The sequence below is a fragment of the Leptinotarsa decemlineata genome, unplaced genomic scaffold (genome assembly GCF_025532065.1).
Source record: "Leptinotarsa decemlineata unplaced genomic scaffold, Ldec_3_MD MMD2_P_RNA_scaffold_5, whole genome shotgun sequence".
NCBI lineage: Eukaryota > Metazoa > Arthropoda > Insecta > Coleoptera > Chrysomelidae > Leptinotarsa > Leptinotarsa decemlineata.
The window spans coordinates 1,784,531-1,808,866 of record NW_027412532.1 but is presented as its reverse complement, the minus strand read 5'-3'; the positions used below and the strand labels follow the sequence as shown (position 1 = coordinate 1,808,866).

Sequence of the window (24,336 nt, the reverse complement as noted above, 5' to 3'; positions counted from 1 at the left end):
AGACTTGTACACAAGGCATTCAAGCAATAACCAACAATTTGTCAAGTTAGGTAAACTTTCAAAGCTACAGAACATGGATGTAAGGATGCAGGCTTCAACGGAATGTGTAGTTCTGCTTAAAACTTAATTTTGAGTACTGAAGATGTACTTACGTACGTTTCGAAGAAGTTTCGAAAGACTGAAGACATTCACGTTGCTTGATAGCTTACAAATCACAATTCCAGATGCTGGAAAACTTTTTACTAATACGCTTATATACGACAATAAATAAAACGTAATTAGTAGCAGCAGCACAAATTCTTATTTTCAATTATGTTAAAAATGGTTGGTCAGGAAAGTTTTAGATATCTACGTCCCAAATTATCCAATACACTTTAAAGGAAAAACTGTTCATATATGTTGAAAAGCTTTCAAAGTGGCACATGCATGACTATATTGAATAATTCACTTTGTTATCCAATTTGAAATTCAAAACACTTGCATCCTGTTATGATGAACTGAAAATTACATTTTATATTGAATACATAAATACAGAGAGTCTTTTATGTGTATGAAGAGAGCGTTTTATTTTAGCAAAATCTATAGAGTACTAGAAAATAAACTACCTCAATTCCAACAATTCTTGGTAATTGCCTGGTCTATATTTATGGTTATGCCACGTTTACCTGTAACTTTTTGGGAGTTCAGCGGACCGTTTCAGGGCTTCCATTAATAAAGGATTTACGAAGAATATTCTACATTTGCTCTCGAATTATTAACGTAGTTGGAAAATTCAGGCTATTATTTATATTCACTGAAAGTTTGTCGAGTATTCAAAAAGTTGCCGTGTAACGAATAAAAAAATGCTTTGTTTAATCTTTTGTTGGTGCTTTTCATTGTAATCTTCCATAGCATAAAACATTATTTTGAAACCGTTCGTGAAATTATGACACAGTCAATTCACTCTATAAATAAAGATGAAAAACTTCAATTCAAAAATTGCGACTTCAATATTACGGAATTTAGATTTTATTATCGATATTTCGACTCCAAACTCGAAATTAGGACTTCAAAATTTCGAATTTCATATGAACGCATTTCTCAAAATGAAGATTTCTCAAACACTGAAGTTCGAGATGTTGAACCTCGAAATGATGGGCAGCCACAGTCCGCCAATAATTTCTGATATGTACTGCTCTTGGTGGGATCCATCAGTACAGTTCTACTTTAAACTAGAAATTACAACTTCAATTTCAAAACCACCACCTTAATCTCAAAACTTCAACTTAAATTTCGACTCTTTTATCGCGAAATTTCAACTTTATTCCCGACATTGCGACTCCAAATTGGAAATTTGGAATTGACGTAATTTCCAAATTGCAAATTACGACTTGATACTCGAAATTACGACATTATAATTCTAAATTTCGACTTCTATCTCAATATTTCGTCTTTGAACTAGAAATAACGACTTTAATCTCTAAATTTCAACTTCAATGTCGACATTTCAACTCACAACTAGAAATTATGACTTCATCCTCAAAATTTCAAATGTTATCTCGAGATTGCGATTCGAAACTCGAAATTACGACTTTAAATTTCTAAATTTCGACTTTAACCTCGAAATAAGGACTTCGAATTCGAAATTACGACTTTTAATTTAACATTCATACTTTAAACTAGAAAATACGACTTCAATCTCAAAGTTTCAACATTAATCTCAAGAATTGGACTTTTATCTCGATATTTCGACTTTAATCTAGACATTTCGACTCCAAATTTGAAATTACGACTTTAACGTCAAAATTTTGACTTCAATCTCGAGATTACGACGACAACCTGGAAATTTCGGTATTACGAAATTACGAAATTGAAATTCTAAATTCCGACTTTGATCTCAACATTTCGAATTTTTTCTCGATATTTCGTCTTTGAAATAGAAATAACGACTTCAATCTCAGAATTTTGACTTCAATTTCGACATTTCAACTCTGAACTGGAAATTACGACTTCAACTTCAAAATTTCAAATGTATTCCCAAGGATGCGATTTGAAACTCGAAATTGAGAATTTAAATTTCTAAATTTCGACTTCAATCTCGAAATAAGGACTTCGTATTCGAAATTACGACTTTTATCTCGACATTTCGACTTCGAGCCAGAAATTGCGACTTCAATCTAGAAGTTTCAACTTTGATCTCGAGATTACGACTTTTATCTCGATATCTTGACTTCAATCCCGACATTTCGACTCCAAACTTGAAATTACGACTTCAACGTCAAAATTTTGACTTTGATCTCCACATTACGACTCCTAACTCGAAATTACGACTTTGAAATTCCATATTTCAACTTTAATCTCGACATTTTAATTTAAAACTAGAAATTACGACTTTAAAATTCTAAATTACAACTTCAATCTCGAAAAAATTACTTCAAATTCGAAATTACAACTTGTATCTCGACTTTGAACTAGAAATTATGACTTCAATCTCGAAGTTTTCATCTTGATATTTCGACTTCAATCTCCACATTTCAACTCCACACTGGCAATTACGACTTCAACGTCAAAATTTCGACTTTAATGTAGATTACGAATTTAAAATCGAAATTACGACTTTAAAATTCAATATTTCAACTTCAATCTCGACATTTTGATTTTAAACTAGAAATTATGACTGTAAAATTCTAAATTACAACTTTATTCCCGAAATAAGTCTTCAAATTCGAAATAACAACTTGTATCTCGACAACTTTCAGTTAGAAATTACGACTTCAATCTCGAAGTTTCAACTTCGATCTCGAGATTACGTTCTTTTATCTCGATATTTCGACTTCAACATCAACATTTCGAGTCCAAACTTGAAATTACGACTTCAACGTCAAAATTTTATTTTGACTTTGATCTCCACATTACGACTTTAAATTTGAAATGACGACTTTAAAATTCCATATTTCAACTTTAATTTCGATATTTTGACTTCAAACTGGGAATTACGATTGTGAAATTCTAAATTACGACTTCAACGTCAAAATTTTGACTTTAATCTCCACATTACGACTCTAAACTCGAAATTACGACTTTGAAATTCCATATTTCAACTTTATTCTCGAAATTTTAATTTTAAACTAGAAACTACGACTCTAAACTCGAAATTACGACTTTGAAATTCCATATTTCAACTTTGATCTCGAAATTTTAATTTTCAACTAGAAATTACCACTTTAAAATTATAAATTACAACTTCAATATCAAAATAAGTACTTCAAATTCGAAATTACAACTTGTATCTCGACATTTCGACTTTAAACTAGAAATTACGACATCAATCTCGAAGTTTCAACTTTGATGTCAAAATTATGACTTTCCTCTCGATATTTTGAATTCAATTTGGCCTTTCGACTTCAAACTGGAAATTACGACTCCAACGTCGAAATTTCAACTTTAATCTCGAGATTACGACTTCAAACTCGAAACTACGACTTTAAAATTCCATATTTCAACTCTGATCTCGGCATTTTGACCCTAAACTAAAAATCACGACTTTAAAATTCTAAATTACGACTTAAATCTCGAAGTTTTGACCCATGTTTCGTGACTTGTTATTTTCTCCAGTAGATCTGTTGAAAATCTGTTTTTCCGTCAACTTGCCGTCGTCCCCATACGAAAGACAATCCTCAGAAGTCGAGACTTGTGCGAGCTAAGGATTAACGGGGTCTTACCTTTAAAATTGCGAGTTCTAGATATCAATACTGCCCCGTATATTCCCAGATGTATTTTCCTCACTCTCCACTCCAGCATTAGTAGCGATGGAACATTACTGTGTATAACTTTCTGTAAATTTCAGCAGTGTTTTCCCCACACCCGTTAGACAACTTCAGGCGGAAACAAGGGGCAGTGGGTCAAGGGCCATACTTCATCGCTCGGGTGTAGACAATATTGAATCGGACTATGTCCGGGTTGGTTTTCCCTCCACGATATAATGGATTTCCTGAAAATTCACGGAGCGACTTCAGTGGCAGCCTGCAAAAAGGGATAATGGATGGAACTGAAAGGAATCGTTAGCATTCTGATTGTTCCAACATTCAGGTGGCTTTTGAATTTTCCTTGGCTCTTGCTCTAATCATTTGCTCATTTTAACATTTGAATCGCATTGAATAGTTTGGATCACCGAATAAATTTTGAAGAGGAAAGAAAATAAAAAGCCCATTATTGAAAGAACTAATTGAAATCCAATGAATTAGATATGGGGTTAAGAAGACAGATTCACGAAAGATGGTATGGATACTAGTATTTGTTTGAAGGTATTTGACAATGTGATTGACAATGGAAGACAGTGGAGATATTCCAAGTCACGTTAGTTCACGACGTTTCGATTGTTAGTATCTACAATCGTCTTCGGGTGATGACTGGACTGATTCCTTCGAGAGATGACTATTTAAAGGTCGTTCGAGTGCTTTCACTCATCTCCGCTTTCCATTTTCCGCTTCACTGGTTCCGTGGGAGATGACAGTTTTGGCGGGAGTTGGCCATTTTTCGCTTGATGATGGCTTTCCATATGTTGCGTATTTCTACGCTGGCTTGACTGAATACGTTGTTGGACAACATGTATGCGGCTTCCTTGAATTTCCTCCTAAACCAATGTTCCTCTCTGTGCAAGATCTCAGCTTGGGACCACTCGATGTTGTGTTGATGGGTCCAAACATGGTCTGCTATTCCTGATTTGCTGGTTTTCCCTCGCTGTGTGTGCTTCTTGTGCTCGGCAATGCGAACATTCAATGGCCTCTTAGTTTCACCAACTATAGGATTTTCCGCACTCCCAGGGTGTCCGGTAAATGCAATTCTTGGAATCGCAGTCCGTGTTTGGTGGCCTAGTTTTCGTGAGGCTGCTACGGATAATGTTACCGGATCTGAAGCAGGTTCTGATGTTGTACTCGCAACCAATTCTTCTTATCTTCTCCGATAATCCTCTGATGTAGGGAAGTGCAAGCACTGGTTGTGACGGCTTCTCTTCCTTGCGAGGCTCCTGCTGTCTTTTAGCCAAAGTCTTTTCTACCATCGCTTTGCAGGAGCAGGAGCCTCGCAAGGAAGAAAAGCCGTCACAACCAGTGCTTGTACTTCCCTACACCATTTATTTCTTTTCAGCCACCGAGTCGTAGTTTCCTTACCAAATTAGGAGCTGAATTTTCATAATCCACTTTGAGTTCCATAATTTCATTAAAAGGATTCGTTTCAACAGAAAATTGGATGCATCAAATATACTTTCTATTCGTTTCGTCGCGTTCCGAGTAGCAATCAAATTATTATTCGCATCGGCGGATAAAGAGTAGAAAGTAATTGAGAGAGTCGAGTATTTGAATCCGATGTGATCCATGTGAATAGAACAGTTTACACATCGTTAATCTATAGATTGAAACGAATTGAAAAAATCGGGATTACTCTGAACAGAACATAAATTTCAATTCGGAAAGCTAATTTAAATTTTCTGGGTGTTCGTAAAAATATATGATTACGTTCATGGAGTGTCTAAACTATGCCAAAGTTATTTTAATTTCTCCGAAACAGATTATGATAACTATAATTTGAAAACAGAATAGTTTTGGAAAACACGCTGAATCCACAGAGAAAAACCGAATGACTTGTCCTTGAGATTGATTGTCACCATAAATGAGTTACATTGTGCAAATATAACATTAGTAAACTATCCATTATTCATTAGATATACAAATATACATTAGATACAGTACACATCAGATATACAGATATACATATTAGATAAACAGTACACATTATATACATTAGATATAGGTACAGGGTGAATATGAAAATATTCATACACTTGTAAACATTTTTCTGACTAAGAGTACAATCACCGTACGCCACTGTCAACATTTCAGTGTTTTTGAGCACTTAACTTCATTTTTCACACGAGGTGATGCTAATTCTTTGATACATATTTTTCGATAGCAGAAAATCGCAGAACTTTTTCATCTTTCATACCTGTCACCAACAAACCTTGTGTTTGTCCTTAAAAAACATACTTTAAGACTCAAAGACATGAGTAGATTGTCATGAAATTTTGTAAAACATTTTGTCAACTGTCATGGAGAACATGTCCAAGTCAATTGTCAAAACTGTAAAATGTGAACTCTGATTAGGTGCCCATGGAACATGGAACTCTAATTTGAAAAATGTCGGACTGAACACCTGTTGGTACAATATTGGCATACGAATCAAATGACCTCTTGAAACTGGTAGCTTCAACCATTTGTGTTATAGTATATTTCCAAAATAGTAGACACTAAAATCTCAGAAATGACTGATGTTCTTGCCTTAATCTGTTTTTTGTAGTGGCGGACGGAAATTATACTAAACAGATGAGGAAACATGTTGATGAAATATACAGGATGGGCCATCGAAAATTTGACATGGAGGGTTTGGGTACTAATCTTGCAAATCCGAGAAAACGCTCAGACAGGTCGATTTTTATTAGGAGGGGGGACAGTTTTTTCTCCATTTACAGCGTCGTCACTTCAACCCCGGAGTCGAGGGGTGAACAACCCTTGGAATTTTAATAGGGAATAGGGGACGAGTCGCAAATCTTTGAAAGATCTTGGAATTCTCTGAACAATGGTGTACATTTTTTTTAATTTGGACATATTTAAAAGAGTTCTTTCCGATAATTAACTTTTTCGATATTGTTAATAGCTACAAATTGTTGTACGTCCCTGCTCAGTTGGAATGTATTTGGAACTCTTTCATTCGTTTCTCACGCTACTTTTTTATTGATTTTTTAGTTCTTCTTTGATGAGAGGACTATTACAACTGAGAAATTGTTGAAAATGCTGTTTCTATTTCTCATTTCTATGTTAAAAGTGATATCTACATTATTACTAGTAGTGAGTGCCGTAAAGTGTTACTGATAAAACAATGGTTTACACAACTGTAGAGAGGGTTGAAGTAATTGAACTGTACTATGGAAATAGACGTTGTGCTGCGAGAGCCGCTGAACTGTTCAATCAACAACATGGGAAGAATGTGTGGCGACGGTATGTTTTCGATTTAATTGCAAAATTTCGCGCAACTGAATCTGTAACAAATAAAAAACAGCAAATCGAACTACCAGTAACAAATGAAGCGACACAAGTGGCTATTCTGGGCCATGTTGAGCTTGACCATACTTTGAGCACAAGGAAGTTAGCATTTGTTTCCGAGGTATCACGAACTAGCATTCGGCGTATTTTAAAAACTCACAAAATGCATCCTTACAAGATTAAATTAACGCAAGAACTGAGTGAAGATGATTTCGATCGACGCTTGCAGTTTTGCGAGTTGGTTAGTGAACGAGCGGTGGAAAATCCACATTTTGTTTTCAACATTTGCTTCAGTGATGAATGTTCTTTTTTCTAAATGGCACAGTTAATCGCCATAATTGTCGCTATTGGGCTGATTCAAATCCTCACATTTTTCATGAAGTGCATACTCAACGTCCACAAAAATTGAATGTATGTGTATTTTTGATGACCGTATTGTTGGCCAATTGTTTTTAGAAGGCCATTTAACCGGACACATGTATCTGGAGCTTCTGGAAAATACTATTAATTCCCTTCTCACTGATACTATTGAAAATGACCACAATTTTCGGGGGGATCTGTTGATACTTCAACAAGATGGGGCTCCTCCGCACTATGCTCTGCCAGTTCCGCTGTATTAGGATCAGACTTTTGCGGATCACTGGATTGGCGTTTTTAGGATTTGCAAGATTAGTAACCAAAACCTCCATGTCAAGTTTTCGATGGCCCACCTCTATAGAATCACAACCTTGTTTACGTTTTGATGCAACAATACTCAGTTCAGTGCCTACTATTATGAAAAAATGGTGGAGTAATGTGATTTTATTGAATCTGTAATTTTTCTAGGTGCATTTCTGTATCAACTTCTGACGACTAACCTAAAACCCGTGAGAAATTTTGAAACAGAAAGCTTCATTTGGATTCCATAGCCGCTTTATGTCATTATCTATCCTCTCCATGAGCTTTTATGGATTTGAAAATATTCAAGCACTTTTTCAGCAAAATGGTCACGTTCCTGTGAAGCTGTCCCTTTTTCCACGAGAGTAAATTCGTCATCGTTTTAATTTTCAGTTAGTTCGACACGGACCCATTATAAAGAACAAAGAGAAGCGTGCGAAAGGACCAATTAGGTAGGGAACTGTGGTAATTCGATTTGGATTATGCGGACAAATTTACAATTCTCTCCGCTACGAAATTGGATCCTTCGACATTGTTTCGGGTTTCACTCCGTTTTTCTGGAATATATAATGCGCTTGGTCTTCGAAGATTATTATTTTAACGATTGGAACAATCTTCACTAGTTATTTTTATCAACAGCAATCTGTTGCCTTGATAATTACAGTTTTTGCCTGCAGGATATACGGGGACTGTTCAAAAATGAGGTGAATGTTCAAATTTCGCTGGCTACGAACATTCAACTGGCGATTTCGTTTTTTTATGTTGGTAGACGCATCTCGAATATATGTTCACAATTTCAGCTGTTTAGCATATTTTGTTTTCCGGTGAGAGACAATTTTCTGCTATCGGTAAAGTGAATCATAGAATTTGTATCAGATATTGTGTGAAAAATGGTAAGAAATGCTCAGAAAATGTTGACAGTGGCATATGGTGAGGGAGAAAAATGTTCAAAAGTGGTACAAGCCTTCCACAGAAATCAATTTCAAAAATTAAGCTCTACACAAATGTGTGTAGATCATGCAAATTAGTAACTTTCAGATATGAACTGGAAAAAAAGCACTCTCCAAATAACTACTTTCATATGAACATGGAATTACACGAAAGAAAGAATACTTCTATATGAATATTAAATTATACAATAAACGCATTTTGTATGTACTCAAAACAATCGTTGTGAATGAATGGAGAGGAGAATGAATGAAAGAACTAATCAACTGACCGACCGATCGTCTGACCAACCGTCTGACCGACCGACTGACTGACTGACCGACCGACCGACCCACTACTGACTGACTTACTGACTCAGCGACTCGCTGACTGACTCATTGACAAAATGACCCACCGGTTGACTGACTTTCTGAATGAGTCACTGACTGACTGACTCACTAACGGACTGGCCCACCGACTGACTTACTATCTGACGTACTGCATGATTGACTCACTCAATGACTCACTGAGCGACTGACTCGTCGACTGGCCTACTCACCCGTCGACTCGGTGACTGAGCCATCGATTGATGGAATCAATGACAGACTGGCTTTCCAACTGACTCACTGATTGACAGACTCACTGATCCACCAACTGACTGACTTACTGACCCACTGACTAACTTACTGGCTGGCTTACCGAGTGACTTACCGACTAGCTCACTGACTGACTGACTAACAGACTGACTAACTTACTGACTGACCTACTAACTCACCCACCGACTGATTCATCTTCTGACTGTCTAACTCACTGACTCAGTCACTCACTCACTCATTGACTCATTCACTGACTAACTCACTGACTGAATCACTGACTGACTCACTCAGCGACTCAATGACTGAATAACTGACTGAATGACCCACTGAGTGACTGACTCATCGACTCTCTGACTAACTGACTCACTGACTGTGGTAGAATTTAACATATTAACGAAGACATTGATTCTCAATCAAAATTTTGGAATCACATCTATAAAAAATACTGATGATGATATGATGATAAAACTGAATAGAACCAATTTTCGAATATATTTTTTATGAAAAAAGTTACCAAAAGTTTGCACTGACTGACTCACCAACTGACTGACTCAGCGACTGACTCACTTACTGACTGACTCGCTCACTGACTGACTGACTGACCCACCGACTAACTCATCGATTGACTGACTCTCTGACGGGCTAACCAACTGACTTACTGACTGACTGACTGGGAATATAATCACACAGCAGCTTGCGCATGGCGACCTGTTGCTTCGACATGCATCGTCACACCATCAGTCGGCTTTTAGTGTGGCTATAGATATTTCTCATCAAACAAAACGCCGCTCAGGAATTGTTGAATGACGTCAACGACGATCCAGGTTTGCATAAAAGGGTCATAGCTGGTGACGAATCACGAGTACATGGTCATGACGTCGAGAACAAAGTTCAATCGACCCAGTGGTAGATATATAAAAAGCATGAAATGTCGATAAAATGTCGAAGTTTTGCTCACTGTTTCCTTCAATTTTTTAAAAAAACAGACAGATTACCGTGACCTAGTGCATCACGAGTTCTTGCCACGTTCAATAAGGAGTATTGTCTTAGAGTTATGCACCGCTTGCGATAAGCAGTACGAAGAAAACGTACAGTATTGTGGAAAAAAATTATTGACTGTTGTATTACGATAATGCACCTGCTCATAACTTGTTGGTAATTTTTTGGCCAAAAACAACACCGTTTTCATGCTCCAGCCACCGTATTCACCAGATTTGCCCCCCTGCAACTTTTTTTGTTTTCAAGATTGAAGAAGCCCATGAAAAGATGGCGTTTTGCGACGATTGAGAAGATGATAACCGAATAGCTGAGAAAGCTCAAGGACATATCAGAAATGCTTAGAAGATTGGAAAAAATACTGGCACAAGTGTACAATATACTAGCACAAGTGTATATTATACACTTGTGCCAGTATTTTTTAGACATATAAACAAAAATTGATGAATAAATTCCTCAGTTACCTCAGTTTTTGACAGCGTATGATAAGGAAAACTGTAGAATGGAAAACAAAAATAGATAAATTCTCACAAAGCCGGAGAGTCTAAGCCCATTAAGATGGTTTAATTGAATATTTTCCGCAACACTAAAGTAAACGATGGTAACGGCATCGACTACTATGATCGATAACCTCATGCCCTGCATGGACTATCTTTTTTCTATCAATTTTTTTACAGAGAGATATACATTTTTTTCACTAGTATCAAACTAATGTCAACAGGAATAATTTAAGCTACGAATTCACTTCTGAATGATAGTTCACGGAACTGTCTTAGGCGAATTCAGCTTCTATATCATAATTGATGGATTATTTTGAAATAATTTTTCTTATATCGACACGTGGTAAGATATGGCTGCTTTGCAAACTGACCTGTCACAGAACTACAACAACGACGTTTGGTTTCATAATTTACTATCCAAACCTAAATGGAAACTTCTCGGTATTATATCAATGAAACTGCCGGTATTTCATTACAGAATCGTATGCCGTAATTACATTTCATAGACTATAAAATTCAATCTCGAAGGCACTAGCAATCCAGTTATTTCGAGATGGAGCTAAAGGCAACCCATAAAATGAAAAATTGAATTACAGCAGAAGGAAAAATAATGAACTACCTCCTTTCGCAATCCAGCAAGAAAGAACAGTCGATTGATTTCCTGAATTTGGGGAATACTTCGCCATTGTGTCTTCAATTTTCAATTTAGAAATGAATGAAATGTGCAGGAAGCTCGGGAAATTAGAAAATTAGTCAAGTTTTCGGGCATCCAACAAAAGCTTCATTTCGAGGATAATTAATTCGAGTTGAGGGTATAATGAAGTTCTTCTTCTGATTTTATTTTTATGCTAATCATATTAAGAGAGATAAAGACACAATAATGGATTTTGCCACGACTACGAAAACATATTGGAGGGATAAGGAAATATCGAGGAAGCAAATAATATAGATTAATAGCAGATATAATATTCGTTTCTCAAAATACCGTGCCATTAGTATAGTATAGTTATACATATACGATGATTTGGGCAAATTTCGGATATGCGGGTTGGTTACCTCGTTAACAGGCAGATGTGGCGACGACAAACGTGTTGTTTGTTGTATGCTTCAGCTTAGTTCGAGGAATGATACTCTTTGACGGAATTAGATTTTCAATTATCGGAAATCATCGACTTTATGTTGATGATATACACTACCTTGCACTGACGAGTGGCCAAACAGCCCGAAACCGGTCTGCAAGTGTGTTCCAATAATTGAAAATCTATTGCGGCAGCTGTATCGCCGAAAGCATATGCAGGAATAACTTCTGTGAAGAATCCTGCACTGATACCTGTCTGATATAATCCAACGCCCTTCGTGGTATTAGCCAGGGGAGTAGTTGTTTTCTGGTAGGTGTCAGTCCATTAACCTACTGTGTAGGGTGTTGAGACTGGCCTGAATGATTTGTTCTCTAAGATGATTTGATTTTGTAGTAGGTGAAGATATTGACTTCATATTCTAGGGTTGTGAAAAATTTGTCACAAGATCCCCCTTTCCATTTAATTTTTTTCCAGATGGCGCCCAGTCGTCTTCTTGAGAGTTTCATCTGTCAATTCAACTTCAAAATAAAGTATTTATGCATTAATTTCATTATCCCAAATTTCAGTTTTTTGGAGTTGTCCCGTTCAAAACATAAAAGGGGGGGACATTAAAGAAATGCACTGCATATAAACAGATGTGACTGTTACTTTCCAACAGAGACTGACAATTAGCTTGATAGTCAAGATCAGAAAGAATTTTGAGTATCTTCTTTTGAAAAAAACTAGCTGATTAGTTGGGTTGATCAGCTGAGTATCGAAAGAGACGGTAGAATTCAACACATTAACGAAGAAATCGATTGTCAATTCAAATTTCCGTATCATATCTATATAAAAAATACTGATGATAATATATTAAACTGAAGAGAAACAATTTTCAAAAATATTTTTTGAAGAAAAAATTACCAGAAGTCTTCATTGAAACTGCCATTGAAAGGAAGACACCGCTCATTTTCTCAACTATCATTGGAAACTTTGATACTTATTCTCCCTACATAATCTTTTCGAGAACATCCGGTGATATGATTTGAACTAAACATTTGAAGGACGAGAAGGTATACCGCGATTTTGCGATTAACCTGATTCTAAAAATATTATTAGTGATATCGATGACATTGAGAAATGGAAAATATGTACTCCTAGTAAATAGGGATAACAGTAATTCCGCAACAAAACAAACAATAAAAATACATAGAGTATAAAGAAGTATTAACATTCATCGTTTGAAAAATAATAGAAATTAGGTGAACTGGGCTTACATAAAATGAATTATTTTTTCAAAATTATATCTCCTTCACAACTGATTGGTTGTGAAGGATAGATGTAGCGGTTTCTACGTGGTAGGAAATCATGATGAAGAAAAGAGAAATTAAACTTTCTATGTTTTTCACCACTTTTATTTGTAACTAACGTTATTGCAGTTCATTGTATGAGTTTGAAAATGTCCTTATAGGACGAAGCTGCAGTAACATCAATTACGAAAGAAAGCGGTGAAAAACACAGAAAATTTCAATTCTCTATTCTTGATCAATTTCGACACTAGGTGGTGATTTCACTAAAGACTTTCAATTTCAACCGTAAGGAGATTTGAAAACAATAACTTTTATTTTCTGTAAATTTTTCGATAACTTCGCGTTATCAATTCAATGAAATGATACTCTCAAAGATTTGAGTATATTTATTTCTGGAGTCAGGTCAATCACCAAAGTATCAAAAAAGTATTCAACACAAATACTACTTTCACACTAATGAACTGCAACATTATTTCCAACGTGCATTTACCAACGCATCAGGAAACGAACTACACTGTTAAGTATACATATAAAGAAGTGTCGATAATAGTGTATGTGACCAGGATCAGTTTGGATTCTAAATAAATATATAAATAATCTAACTGAAGGAGAATTCGTCAATACAAAAGAACTCTCAGCAAGAGGTGTACATTCGCGAAATCAAATTTAGCAATTATCGGAGGAGATGTTGAAACTGGGACAGTACAGTTGGTTTTTGATTTCTCATTATATGTCCATTATATCTGTAGCTTGTCATCAGAAAGGCATTTCGGATAAAAACCATTTCTCAGATTGAAACTTGGGTAAAATGAATAGAAAAATATATTTTATGAACCATTTATTATTACATAAGCTCAATTTTAAATACTTTTCGAGAAATGCCGTTAACATATCAGTAAGTGGGCCTACTAGAAGACCGGCTGTTGTTCATTTTTCAGGTGTCAATTGATATGACACTGCAATATTGGCAGCTTGACCATCTAGCCCTGCTCTGTCGTCGCCCAAGTATATACCAGCGATGTGATGATTTTCAAGTTGAAAGTCCGTGTGGATACCCCGAGCGTCTGCTTTGGTGCCAAAACCCATTATGCGACCGTCAGAAAGTGCAAACTCCAAGTAATCCAAATCTCCATCACCCCAGGCACTCAATCTTGTACATACAGCCTCTTTGAAATCAACGTGATGTTTCTCTCCAGAAAAGTCTCCCATTTTATACGTATCTCCATTCTCGAAATAGACCATGAGACCCCCGATTTTGGGAGTGGCACCGCTTATGTTGTACCTCCATATGCTGACATCGACCCCCGAAATCTTATTGCGTTTTCCGTCGACGAGCTTCGTTTGGAGTGGCTGCGGCACCTCTTCGAAAACCATTTGCCTGGCTTGCATAGGAGTTGGGGAGCCGAACACGGTGGAGTAAGTTATGACGTCATTGTATGGTTTTGTTGTCGATTCCGGATGTTCCAAGATGTGATTCCAGTAAGCGATGTATTCAGTTCCGTTGAGTCCACAATATGTCCGCACAGTGACCATGACGTCGTAAATGTGGTCTGGAATACAGTTGTTCATCTCGTATTCAATGCGTTCATTCAAGACGCTCGTGATGTGCTCGATAGCGCCATCTGTTCCTTGAAGTAGCTTCTTTGAATAGTCCTTGAGCCTCTGCACATTTTTTTCTGACAGCCCAATCTTCTCGCTGTTCAGAATACCGAATTGGTGGAAAGTTATTTTCAGGGATACTAATGAAGAGAACATGGGAAGTAACAGATAGTTTATTTCACCAGCTCTGGAGTTATCCTCTTTCCTGAATATAAACTTCTGCTCGAAACCTATCATGTCCTCTGCTATATTCATGAAGTGGCCAGAAACGTCCTCGTGTCTGTCCAATTCCTCTTCAAGCACTTGAATCCTCTTCTTGTAGTGCCTGAGGTCACCTCCCAGAATTCCTGTGATAACTTCATTGGTTTTAGTATCAATCATTTCTTCGACTTGATCTTTGACTTGGTCCCAGATGCTGGGTTCAGATTCTGGCCAGAAGAATCCGATCAAGGGAGCTAAAAACTCTCCTACGACTGGTATTTTTCCGACTCCGAATTCTACGAGTGTTTTAGATAATTCAGTAATGTCTATCTTCAGATCCCAATCGGGTTCTTTATTTATGTACCAAGAGTGGCGCTGGCCTTGCTGTCCAACGTGAACCAGGGCTCTGGTATTACTGTTGTCATTCGTCAGTTTAACTCCTGTGACGTAGTACGGTTTACCCTTCATGTCCAGATATTTTGTTTCTCCGGGCTGAACTGTTGCTTCAGATACCGTTCCTATCCATTGCACTGCAGTTCCATATTTGGCCTCTGCTTTCACTGGTACATGGCCAAGATTGTAGACTCGGAAATTTTTTCTTGTTGCTGGAAAAACGCCTGAGTTGTGTTCCAAAACGATTCTGTTAGCCTTTGGTTTAACTTCGAAACAACCCATATAGTATCTTTGATTGGATGCCATTGTTTGCGTGAGTACCTGAAACAGAACGTACGTGTTTTGAAATCAAATAAAAAAAATTATAAAAGTTACATACAATTATCAACCGTCTATCCATAGTCTTATTTTGTTAAGCTCAGCACAGACATGGGTGCAATTCGATCGTTGCAACTTCCGAAAAAACATGCAGTCGAACGTTTCAAAATAGGATTCGAATTAAGTAAATTTGTGACATGTTTCTATTTGTTCTATGAGTTGACGGTAGAAAGAAATGAATCGAGGTTCGTGAATGAATTTCAGAGAAATCTCTATCGTAGACAATCTGAAAGTACATCACTTGAGGAAAAATAATTTGATGTTGCCTCTCTTTCTAGAAAGCTAGAAAGTGCTTGCTCCAAGCACTCTATAGAAGAATAAGAAGAAACATAATTTTAATACTTCACAGTGAATTAGTTGATAACTGAAGTTTTCGAGCTTTGGATTTGATAAGTATCTTCCTTCCGAAAAAACGGACTATATACTCCTATATATTACTCAAAATGCGACAATTATTAGACAATCTCAAATAATTTTATTGTTCCATTGGCCAGACTCTTGATGCAGTTATATAACTTTAAGAACACAGTAGATTTGTGTTGGTTTTTGGATGATATGTTCAACGATACGCAATTCTATTAAGTCTATCAATAACCTAAGATTTTTAAGAAGATCACTTCGTTTCATGAAATTAGATTCAAAATGTTGATTCCAGTGGCGTCCGGTGGCATTTATTTGATTGATATTGATGATAAAACTAGTTGCGCGCTGACTAAACTTGTTTCATACTTTGCTGGTTTAGACAAGTAATTGAATCATAAGTAGAGAATTTGTATTCTTCACTTCAATCATATATGATTTCTACTTTGATTCGAAAATGTTCGAAATTAAAAAAATTGAAAAAAAAATTTTTGGAGAGAAGTTTTCATACATATGCACTGAAAATTAAAAACTAATTCCTTTCATTGTTTGATCTAGGTTATTTCATGAGTAAGAGGCTTGCTGGGGATGAAAAATGAGTAATCTTGCGCAGGAAGATTTTGAATATGTTACAGAATAGCTTACTTCAAATAATTGAAGAAATTTATTTTTCTATTCAATGCATTTGTATAAAAGCTTGACTTTAAACACGTTCTCGTTCATTGATTGTTCAAACTGATGAAATGAAATATTAAAATTGTGAAAAAACAATGGCGCAAAATGATTTTTACCATAAACATCAATCAGGTAACCCTCTGTGACGCCACTGGATTTATTATACGTAATCTAATTTCACGAAAAAAAGTCTCTTGCTACTGCTAACAAACACACCTAGTTTCATTATTGAAAGAACAATATTTTTAGTAAAATTTTGACACCCCGTAACTCGAAAACAAAGCAATTTGGGACACACGTTCATACGAACCTTTTTTTCATAAAATATGACAAGTAATTATCACCTGGAATTAATGACATTACTCAAGACATACCCTGTAGTTCTGAAAACTCCGAAGGAATACATTTTTTATCGTATATTGAAAAAATGAAATATAATTTAGTAGATTCAGTATGTTGATACCTTTTGAACGATTAGGTTGATGTTGATTTTTCATCGATTTTGTTGTTTTGCCAATATTCCATTTGAAATAATTCTGGCTACTATCTCTTTTAAATGTTGAAAGATTTTGACAAACCTTTTTCATTATGTCGGAAAGAAAATTAATCAGTCGAGTTAAAATCTGTTGAAAATCTGTCGCACCTCGACGAACGACAACCCTCAGAAGCCGAAACTTGTGCGAGCTAAGGAATAACGAGGTTTTACCTTTGAACGTGTGATTCCTAACGCGGGTTGGACAATAGCAAGTGAAAAACGATCGTTCAGACTAAGGCTTGAACCACAGACCAACACAGCAGTCAATCCGAGTGAGTGAACAAAGCACCCACGTCGAACCGCCTGGGTACCGACCGACCCTCGTTAAAACGAGGGTATCCAAAATTTGGAATTCCCTTCGAGAGTAACGAGGTAGGGGGTTCAAAATTGCATTAAAAATTGAAATTTTGAAACGAACAGAATGAAACCGAGGTAGTTCTCCAATTTTCAGTCGACATAAATAATCTATAATAAAAAAGTAATTTCTCATAGAAAAAAAGAAGTGGATTATCGTGAGTACTTGACAACTATAATTGATGCCAGTATTGATGAAAAAATAAAAAGTTTGAAGGAGACAATAATATTCAATTGAATTTTTGTTGAACCGTTTATTGAAAAACTGTTAATAACAAATGAGTGAAGGGAAAGGCTAACTTTCATGAATTGAAAATATAGTTCTCACTTGAAGTATTCAGAAGAACCTGAATTATTGAAAATAGAGCACTTTTATAGTTATACTTTACCAATAAACTATTCCCACACCTCCCGTATTTCTATTCGGATAAAAATATTTGCAGATTGATAGGCAAACAGCAAATATTTGCGAATCGTGAAGAATCGTGGTTATTCTCTGTTTAAAATCTGTTTATCCGTTAATCAGCTGTCGCCCCCCTACGATCGACAACTCTCAGAAGTTGAGAAACTTGTGCGAGTCTAACGAGGACTAACGAGGTCCTCCTTTTTAACGTGTGATTCCTAACACGGAATATATGAAGTTTTCCATATAATCCAACATTTTAAATGAAAATCGAAAAAACCGATTTCTGCTGCTTTTGATGTTTATTCTTCAACGAAAATTATGTGATTGTTCTCAGACCAGAATACATGTGTTCAGAATACGATCTTTTTCAAAATTAACAGTGATATTTTTTGTGAAACTGGCTGATTGCAGATGATGTGAAAAAAAGTAATATAACTATGGAAAACTTTGACAAAAAAGTGAATAACTGGAAAAACGTATATCAATATTTTTGAATGTGTTGTTCGTCATTGTTTTGTCATTTACATAGCTCATATGATGTTTTCTAAATGTTCTGTCGGTTTGACCAATATACCTCAGTATCACAGTTTAATTTATATTCTCCTGATTTCTTAAATTTAGATGTTTTGTCTTCATTATATTCATCTAACTTTTCCAACGCATTACCTGTTCTATATGCAATTTTACTAGTTGTTTGTCCAAAATATGTTGGAGTTCTATAATTTTGATTTTGATTATCAACAGGCGTACATATATGAATTAAATTGTGGAACTTGCACTAAGGTATACATTGCTCTAACTAACAGAACATTTAGAAATCGCATCCAGGAACATCATTTCAGCTATGTGAATAAGAAAAAACAAGTTCAACATATTCAAATTATCTTTTGGAAGAAAATCATATCTTTAACAGATATTTCGAAATCTTACACATGGAAAATAGAGGTTTGGAGCTGAATCATTTGAAAGCAAAAAATAAAAAGCTATAAACTTAAAAATTCGAATATTTTACTGAATGACCAACTGGATTAAAATAGATCACCGTTATTGAACCTCTTTTTTTAAAAATCCTCTTTTTAAAACCTCTTTTTTTAAAATCATTATCGATGTAGAATTGATATAATATGCTCTAGGTATTCATAATTGAGGATGTAATTTAGGTATATAAAAGTTGAGTAGATGATCTCTGAACAATATCTCCAATTGAATTATTTTTTCAAATATGATTTCCTTCTGAAGTTTTTCAAAAATTGATCAATTTGATCACAGTTGTTTTTTGTAAATTTGAACCCGTATTGGACGATGGGGCCAGTGGCTAGTCTACAGTAGTGAGTACAGTATACAATAAACAGTAATGAGAGTAGCAATTGGAATGATTGTAAAGTGATACTTACAATTTATTTCAAATATAATGCCACTGCAGGCGAACGATCTCAGACTATTTTTTGCCAATATTTTTGCCAATGTTTATACAGTGCTGGTATCTGTTATCTCAGAGGTCGAATAAAAAGCTATCAATTCTGGTTATTTAACATGTTTGTGTGTTATGATGAATAGGGTTCACCTTGAAAAATGGACACTTTTTTCTCTACAAGGTGTTGAAGGTTACTGTTTCAAACACTTTGATCTATATTGAAAAATTTTTACATTTTTCATTTCCAGCTCCACACAAAAGGAAAATTCCTTTATGTCCAGGGAGCATCGTGTGAAGCAAAAAATCTTATTGATTTCAAATGTTTAAAGATTTCAATTCTCTGGAGACAAATATCTCGGTAAAGAATTGGAATGCTCGAATGTTCAGTTCAAAAGAGAGAAAAGACACAGCAAGGGCGAGAGTGTGGGGGGTTAGGTTATGTTAGGTCAAAAGTGAGTGGGTCTATTCGAGCCTCCACCGCAACCCGCAAGGGTTTATTATGGCTCACACCTATTCAAACTCATTCAAGAAACCCAGTTCCTTGACGAAGCCGAACTCAAAGAACATGACTCGTTCCCAAGCGGGGCAAGAACAAAGTTTGAACTGTATTCTTCTATCTGGATCATCCTCGTTTGATTCCTGTAGAAGTTTGATTTTAAAGGGATGTAATTTCTCCAATGTTAATACTTTGTGTACAGTTGTTTTACTGACATCGAAATCACGACTAACCTTACAAATAGAAGTGTGCACATCTTCTTCAAAAGCAAGAAGAACATCTAGTTTTGTATCATCATTTACAGAAGGACGACCTGATTTCTGTGCATTTTCAACTGTACCAGTTTCTCGAAATTTCTTTTCAATCTTACTTACTGCTGACTACGTTATGCTTCTTTCTGGATATTTTTACACTAAAATTCATTACTACTTCAAATCAATTCGAAGCAATACTACAGAAAATTCTCGAATTAATACAACAACTACTGTCCTTTTCAACAGTTTCTGAACGTCAATCGAAATAATGACATTTCACAATAACAATAAAACTAGCCGCCTAGTTTTATTAAATTAATAATAAATACTTGTTAGCACGGTTGCTGTCAACTACAGCAAGAACTATAGCTCGAACATTTAAAATAAAGGTATGTATTTATTACTGGATTACTTTCTCATTGTTAAATTAATCATTAGAAAAAAATATGAAATGATTAATAGATTTCTACTTTTATTAGATATCAATAAAATTTATTTTCCAAGCGCATATCTTTCAAATTCTGTCCGTACGACAGAAGATCCTTTTTTTTGGAACTTCTGCCCAAGGGCACCGAGAATCATGATCCTTATTATTCGATTTGGAATGACCTCTAGCAACTTTTTGAAAAATTTCAAGGGGGCTCGAAAAAAATGCAAAAGTAATTTTTGCAAATGTCTCGGAAAATATTCAGGATATCCAAAATTTGAAAAAAGTTCCTTGAATAGGAGGAAATTTACTAAAAAAATTCCTTCCTTCCGAAACTCTATCACTTGACACTTGAATAAACGAAATTTCATGGATTTTTTTTCCCATGATTATTTTATTACTCAAATATACTTTAGTATATTAACTAATTTTCACAAGTTTTACATTTACATAAAAACCCTGATAATTTCTAAATTAAAAACCTCAATTTTTGTTAACTTTTTGGAACTTTTCTTGAAAGCCTTCAAAAAAGATTCTTGTTGGAAAAATTGAAAAAAAAAATTCCACTTTATTTATAATCAAAGATTATTAAAATGTAAAAAAATCAATTGAAGCAATGAAAAAATATTTCTAATATTGAAATTTATTCATATTTTCATTATTTAAAATTACATAAGAATTATTTTGCATAATTTTTCAGGTCTATTTGTTGAAAATATTGTTATAAACAAACGTATTGTTTATAAGATAGTTGAAATTTTTCTTGGAGATTTTTTCCAAATATTTCAGATACATTTTGACAAACCAAATTTTGGATTACATCTTGAGATTAACGAGGTAGGGGTTTGAAATTTGCATAAGAAATGGAAATTTTGAAAGAAACGAAATTCAACCGAAAAAGTTGTCCAATTTTCAGTGGACATGAAAAATCTATGATACAGAAGTGTTTTTTTTATATGAAATAAAATAGTGGATTATCATGAGAACTCAACAATTGCAACTGATGTCAGTAATTAAGAGAAGAAAAAATTAAAAATACTGAACCGTTTATTGGAAAACTAGCAATGATTAATGAGTGAAGGGAATAACTAACTTTCATGAATTGAAAATATAGTACTCACCTGAAGAATTCAGTGGAACCTCTATCGAAAATGGGGCACTTCTGTTTCTCATTCATCGCGGGCCACTTTTATAGTTATACTTGACTGATAAATTATTCCCACACCTCCCGCATTTCTATTCAAACAAAAAACATTCGCAGGTTGATAGGTAAACCGCAATATTTGCGAATCGTAAAGAATCGTGGTTATTGATATCAATAATAGTTGTAACAAAATAAGGCTTTGGGAAATGGTGGTGACACTCGGCCAAATCAGCAAAACAATAAAATGATATTCAACGAAAGTCTATTTTTTTGTGGAGGAAAATGAGTTTTAAGGAATGTTTTGGGTATTTATTACCTTGGACAATCTGAAAAATATAAAAAAATTATAATGGAGAACTTTATACGAGTGTAGAAGAGCAAACTTTTTAGTTTACCCCGATAAGTTACTGCGTAAAATCAAAGTATTTTTCACAAAGAATAATCTTCTTTTTATCAGTAACTTGTCGTATTTAACAATTTTGCCTATCGAAAACATTGTTAAGAAATATTGCAATACTTATCTTAACGTTGCGGAGGCCAAAATCTGCCTCCATCTTCAGAAATGAAAAAAAATCTAATATATTGGCAGTTATTTCTTTTTGATTATTTCTTCACTTCTTCGACAGATGTTACTCCTTTGACATCTTCGACAGATTTCTTCAGAAATGGACAAAAAAATTCTAATATATTGGCAGTTACTCCTTTTTGATTATTGATTTCTTCACTTCTTCGACAGATGTCAAAGGAGTAAAGAAATAAATAATCAAAAAGGACTAACTGCCAATATATTAGAACAACGACATCTGTCGAAGATGTCAAAGGAGTAACATCTGTCGAAGAAGTAAAGAAATAAATAATCAAAAAGGAATAACTGCCAATATATTAGAATTTTTCTTCCATTTCTGAAGACGGAGGCAGATTTTGGCCCCCAAAACGTTGAGATAAGTAGGTATTACATTATTTCTTAACATTTTTTTTGATAGGCAAAATTGTTAGATACGATAAGTTACTGATAAATAGAAGATTTTTCTTTGTGAAAAATACTTTGATTTTACGCAGTAACTTTCCCTTCTACACTTGTATAGAGTTCTTCATCAGATTGTGGAAAGTAACAAATACTCAAAAAACAGTCGTTAAAAAATAAAATGATTGTATACATATTCATTTGGAAGTCCGCTAAAAAAATCTGATTTTGCATTGATCAAAGAAGAAAAGATATATTGTAGAAAATACTAGTACGAGTTTGTTTTTTTCACTGTATCTATAAACAAACGCCAATTATTTTTGGAAAGGAAAAATTGACAACAGTTTAAAAATTAAATTGAAAGGAAATATTTTTTAGAGGCTAGTTTTTGGGAGAAAAACTTTCTGCATTTGTACTTCCTAATCTTTACACAATAAATTGTGTAGCTGTCCTATGAAAGATCTCTTTCAATTCCATATTTTCGTAAAATTCAATGTTTATAGGAAATTACTCCTTCTAAAAGTATTTTATTTTCATGTAAATCAATAATAATAATGATATACTTTATTGTCCTTAAGAATAAATTTTGTGGACAAAGCTTGTGAAAAATAAATACAAATGTAAGTATAAAAATATAAAATGTGAGTATGAAAACACCTACAAAAAAGTAAAGTTAGAACATTCGCTATAGTTCAACGCCGAAATTTCGTATCAACATAGTTGTGTACATATTTGTTTAAAAATATCATCAACACTTATACAGGGTGTAACATAAGTACGTTGAGATATTCAAGTGACGTATTCCTGAGACAATTTTAAGAAAAAAAGTCTATATGAACTTGTATCCGAAAATGCTTCGTTTCGGAGGTAGGGGGCGTTGAAATTGATTTTTTTTGTTCGCTTTCTGAAAATAACTGTCGCAAAAAATAAGTTATTTGCACGAAATTCTTTATCCGGGGTTTTTTTGACGTGGGAAATCATAATTTCGTATTAATTTTCATCTGGAGGGCGCTGCGTACGCTGTCATTATTTATTTCAAATTGCCCTAACTTTTTTTACAGTAAGCTTTCGGAACTTTTCATCTAAAAACCTAATTCCCACACCTTTTCCAAGTAAGAAAGGTACACCTCCTCAACAACGCTGGAGGTGATCGTTTTCAATTAGAAAGTGCTACATTTCGGAGTTTGTAAAAAAAAATTCGGAGAAGTACTATGTTATTTATTAGGAAAATAAAGATATAAAAATTAAACGAAACAACTATTACAACAACTGTTCAAAGTGACGACCCCCAACAGTAATACAAGCTTCTGTTCTCGTCATCAGACAATTCCGCACCCGTTGAAAAATGCCCGGAGTGTTTCTTATCGTTTCGCACCCCTCAACATTTCCTCGTTTTCAATGGGGCTAGCATAAACTAGTGATTTTAGGTGTCCCCAAAAGGGAAAATCGACGGGATTGAGGTCCGGTGACCTCGGGGGCTAATGCTCAGTCCCTCCTCTTCCTATCCATCGTTGGGGACATGCTACGTCTGAAAAATTTCTTGCTATCACACTAAAATGAGCAGGAGCTCCATCGTGCATAAACCTAGAGTGATTTCGGAGACCAATGGGAACATCTAC

General features: G+C 35.0%; 1 protein-coding gene across 2 annotated transcripts; it reads right to left on the bottom strand.

The window, feature by feature from the left end:
* Window positions 1-13,940: 13,940 nt before the first annotated feature.
* On the bottom strand, window positions 13,941-21,879 carry LOC141479919 (uncharacterized). Of its 2 annotated transcripts, none has more exons than XM_074169208.1 (2): window positions 21,731-21,879; window positions 13,941-15,631 (listed from the first exon to the last, which is right to left on the bottom strand). In XM_074169208.1, exon 2 carries the CDS (start codon window positions 15,614-15,616, stop codon window positions 14,045-14,047), a length of 1,572 nt encoding a protein of 523 aa, XP_074025309.1. In that variant the 5' UTR covers window positions 15,617-15,631; window positions 21,731-21,879; the 3' UTR covers window positions 13,941-14,044. The 2 variants fall into 2 exon arrangements, with proteins under 2 accessions (XP_074025309.1, XP_074025310.1); XM_074169209.1 differs by lacking the exon at window positions 21,731-21,879 and adding an exon at window positions 19,413-19,554.
* Window positions 21,880-24,336: the final 2,457 nt, after the last annotated feature.

What these genes read in the sequence shown, in the direction of transcription:
- LOC141479919 (XM_074169208.1), bottom strand. Translation starts at nt 15,616, where the DNA reads ATGGCATCCAATCAAAGATACTATATGGGTTGTTTCGAAGTTAAACCA.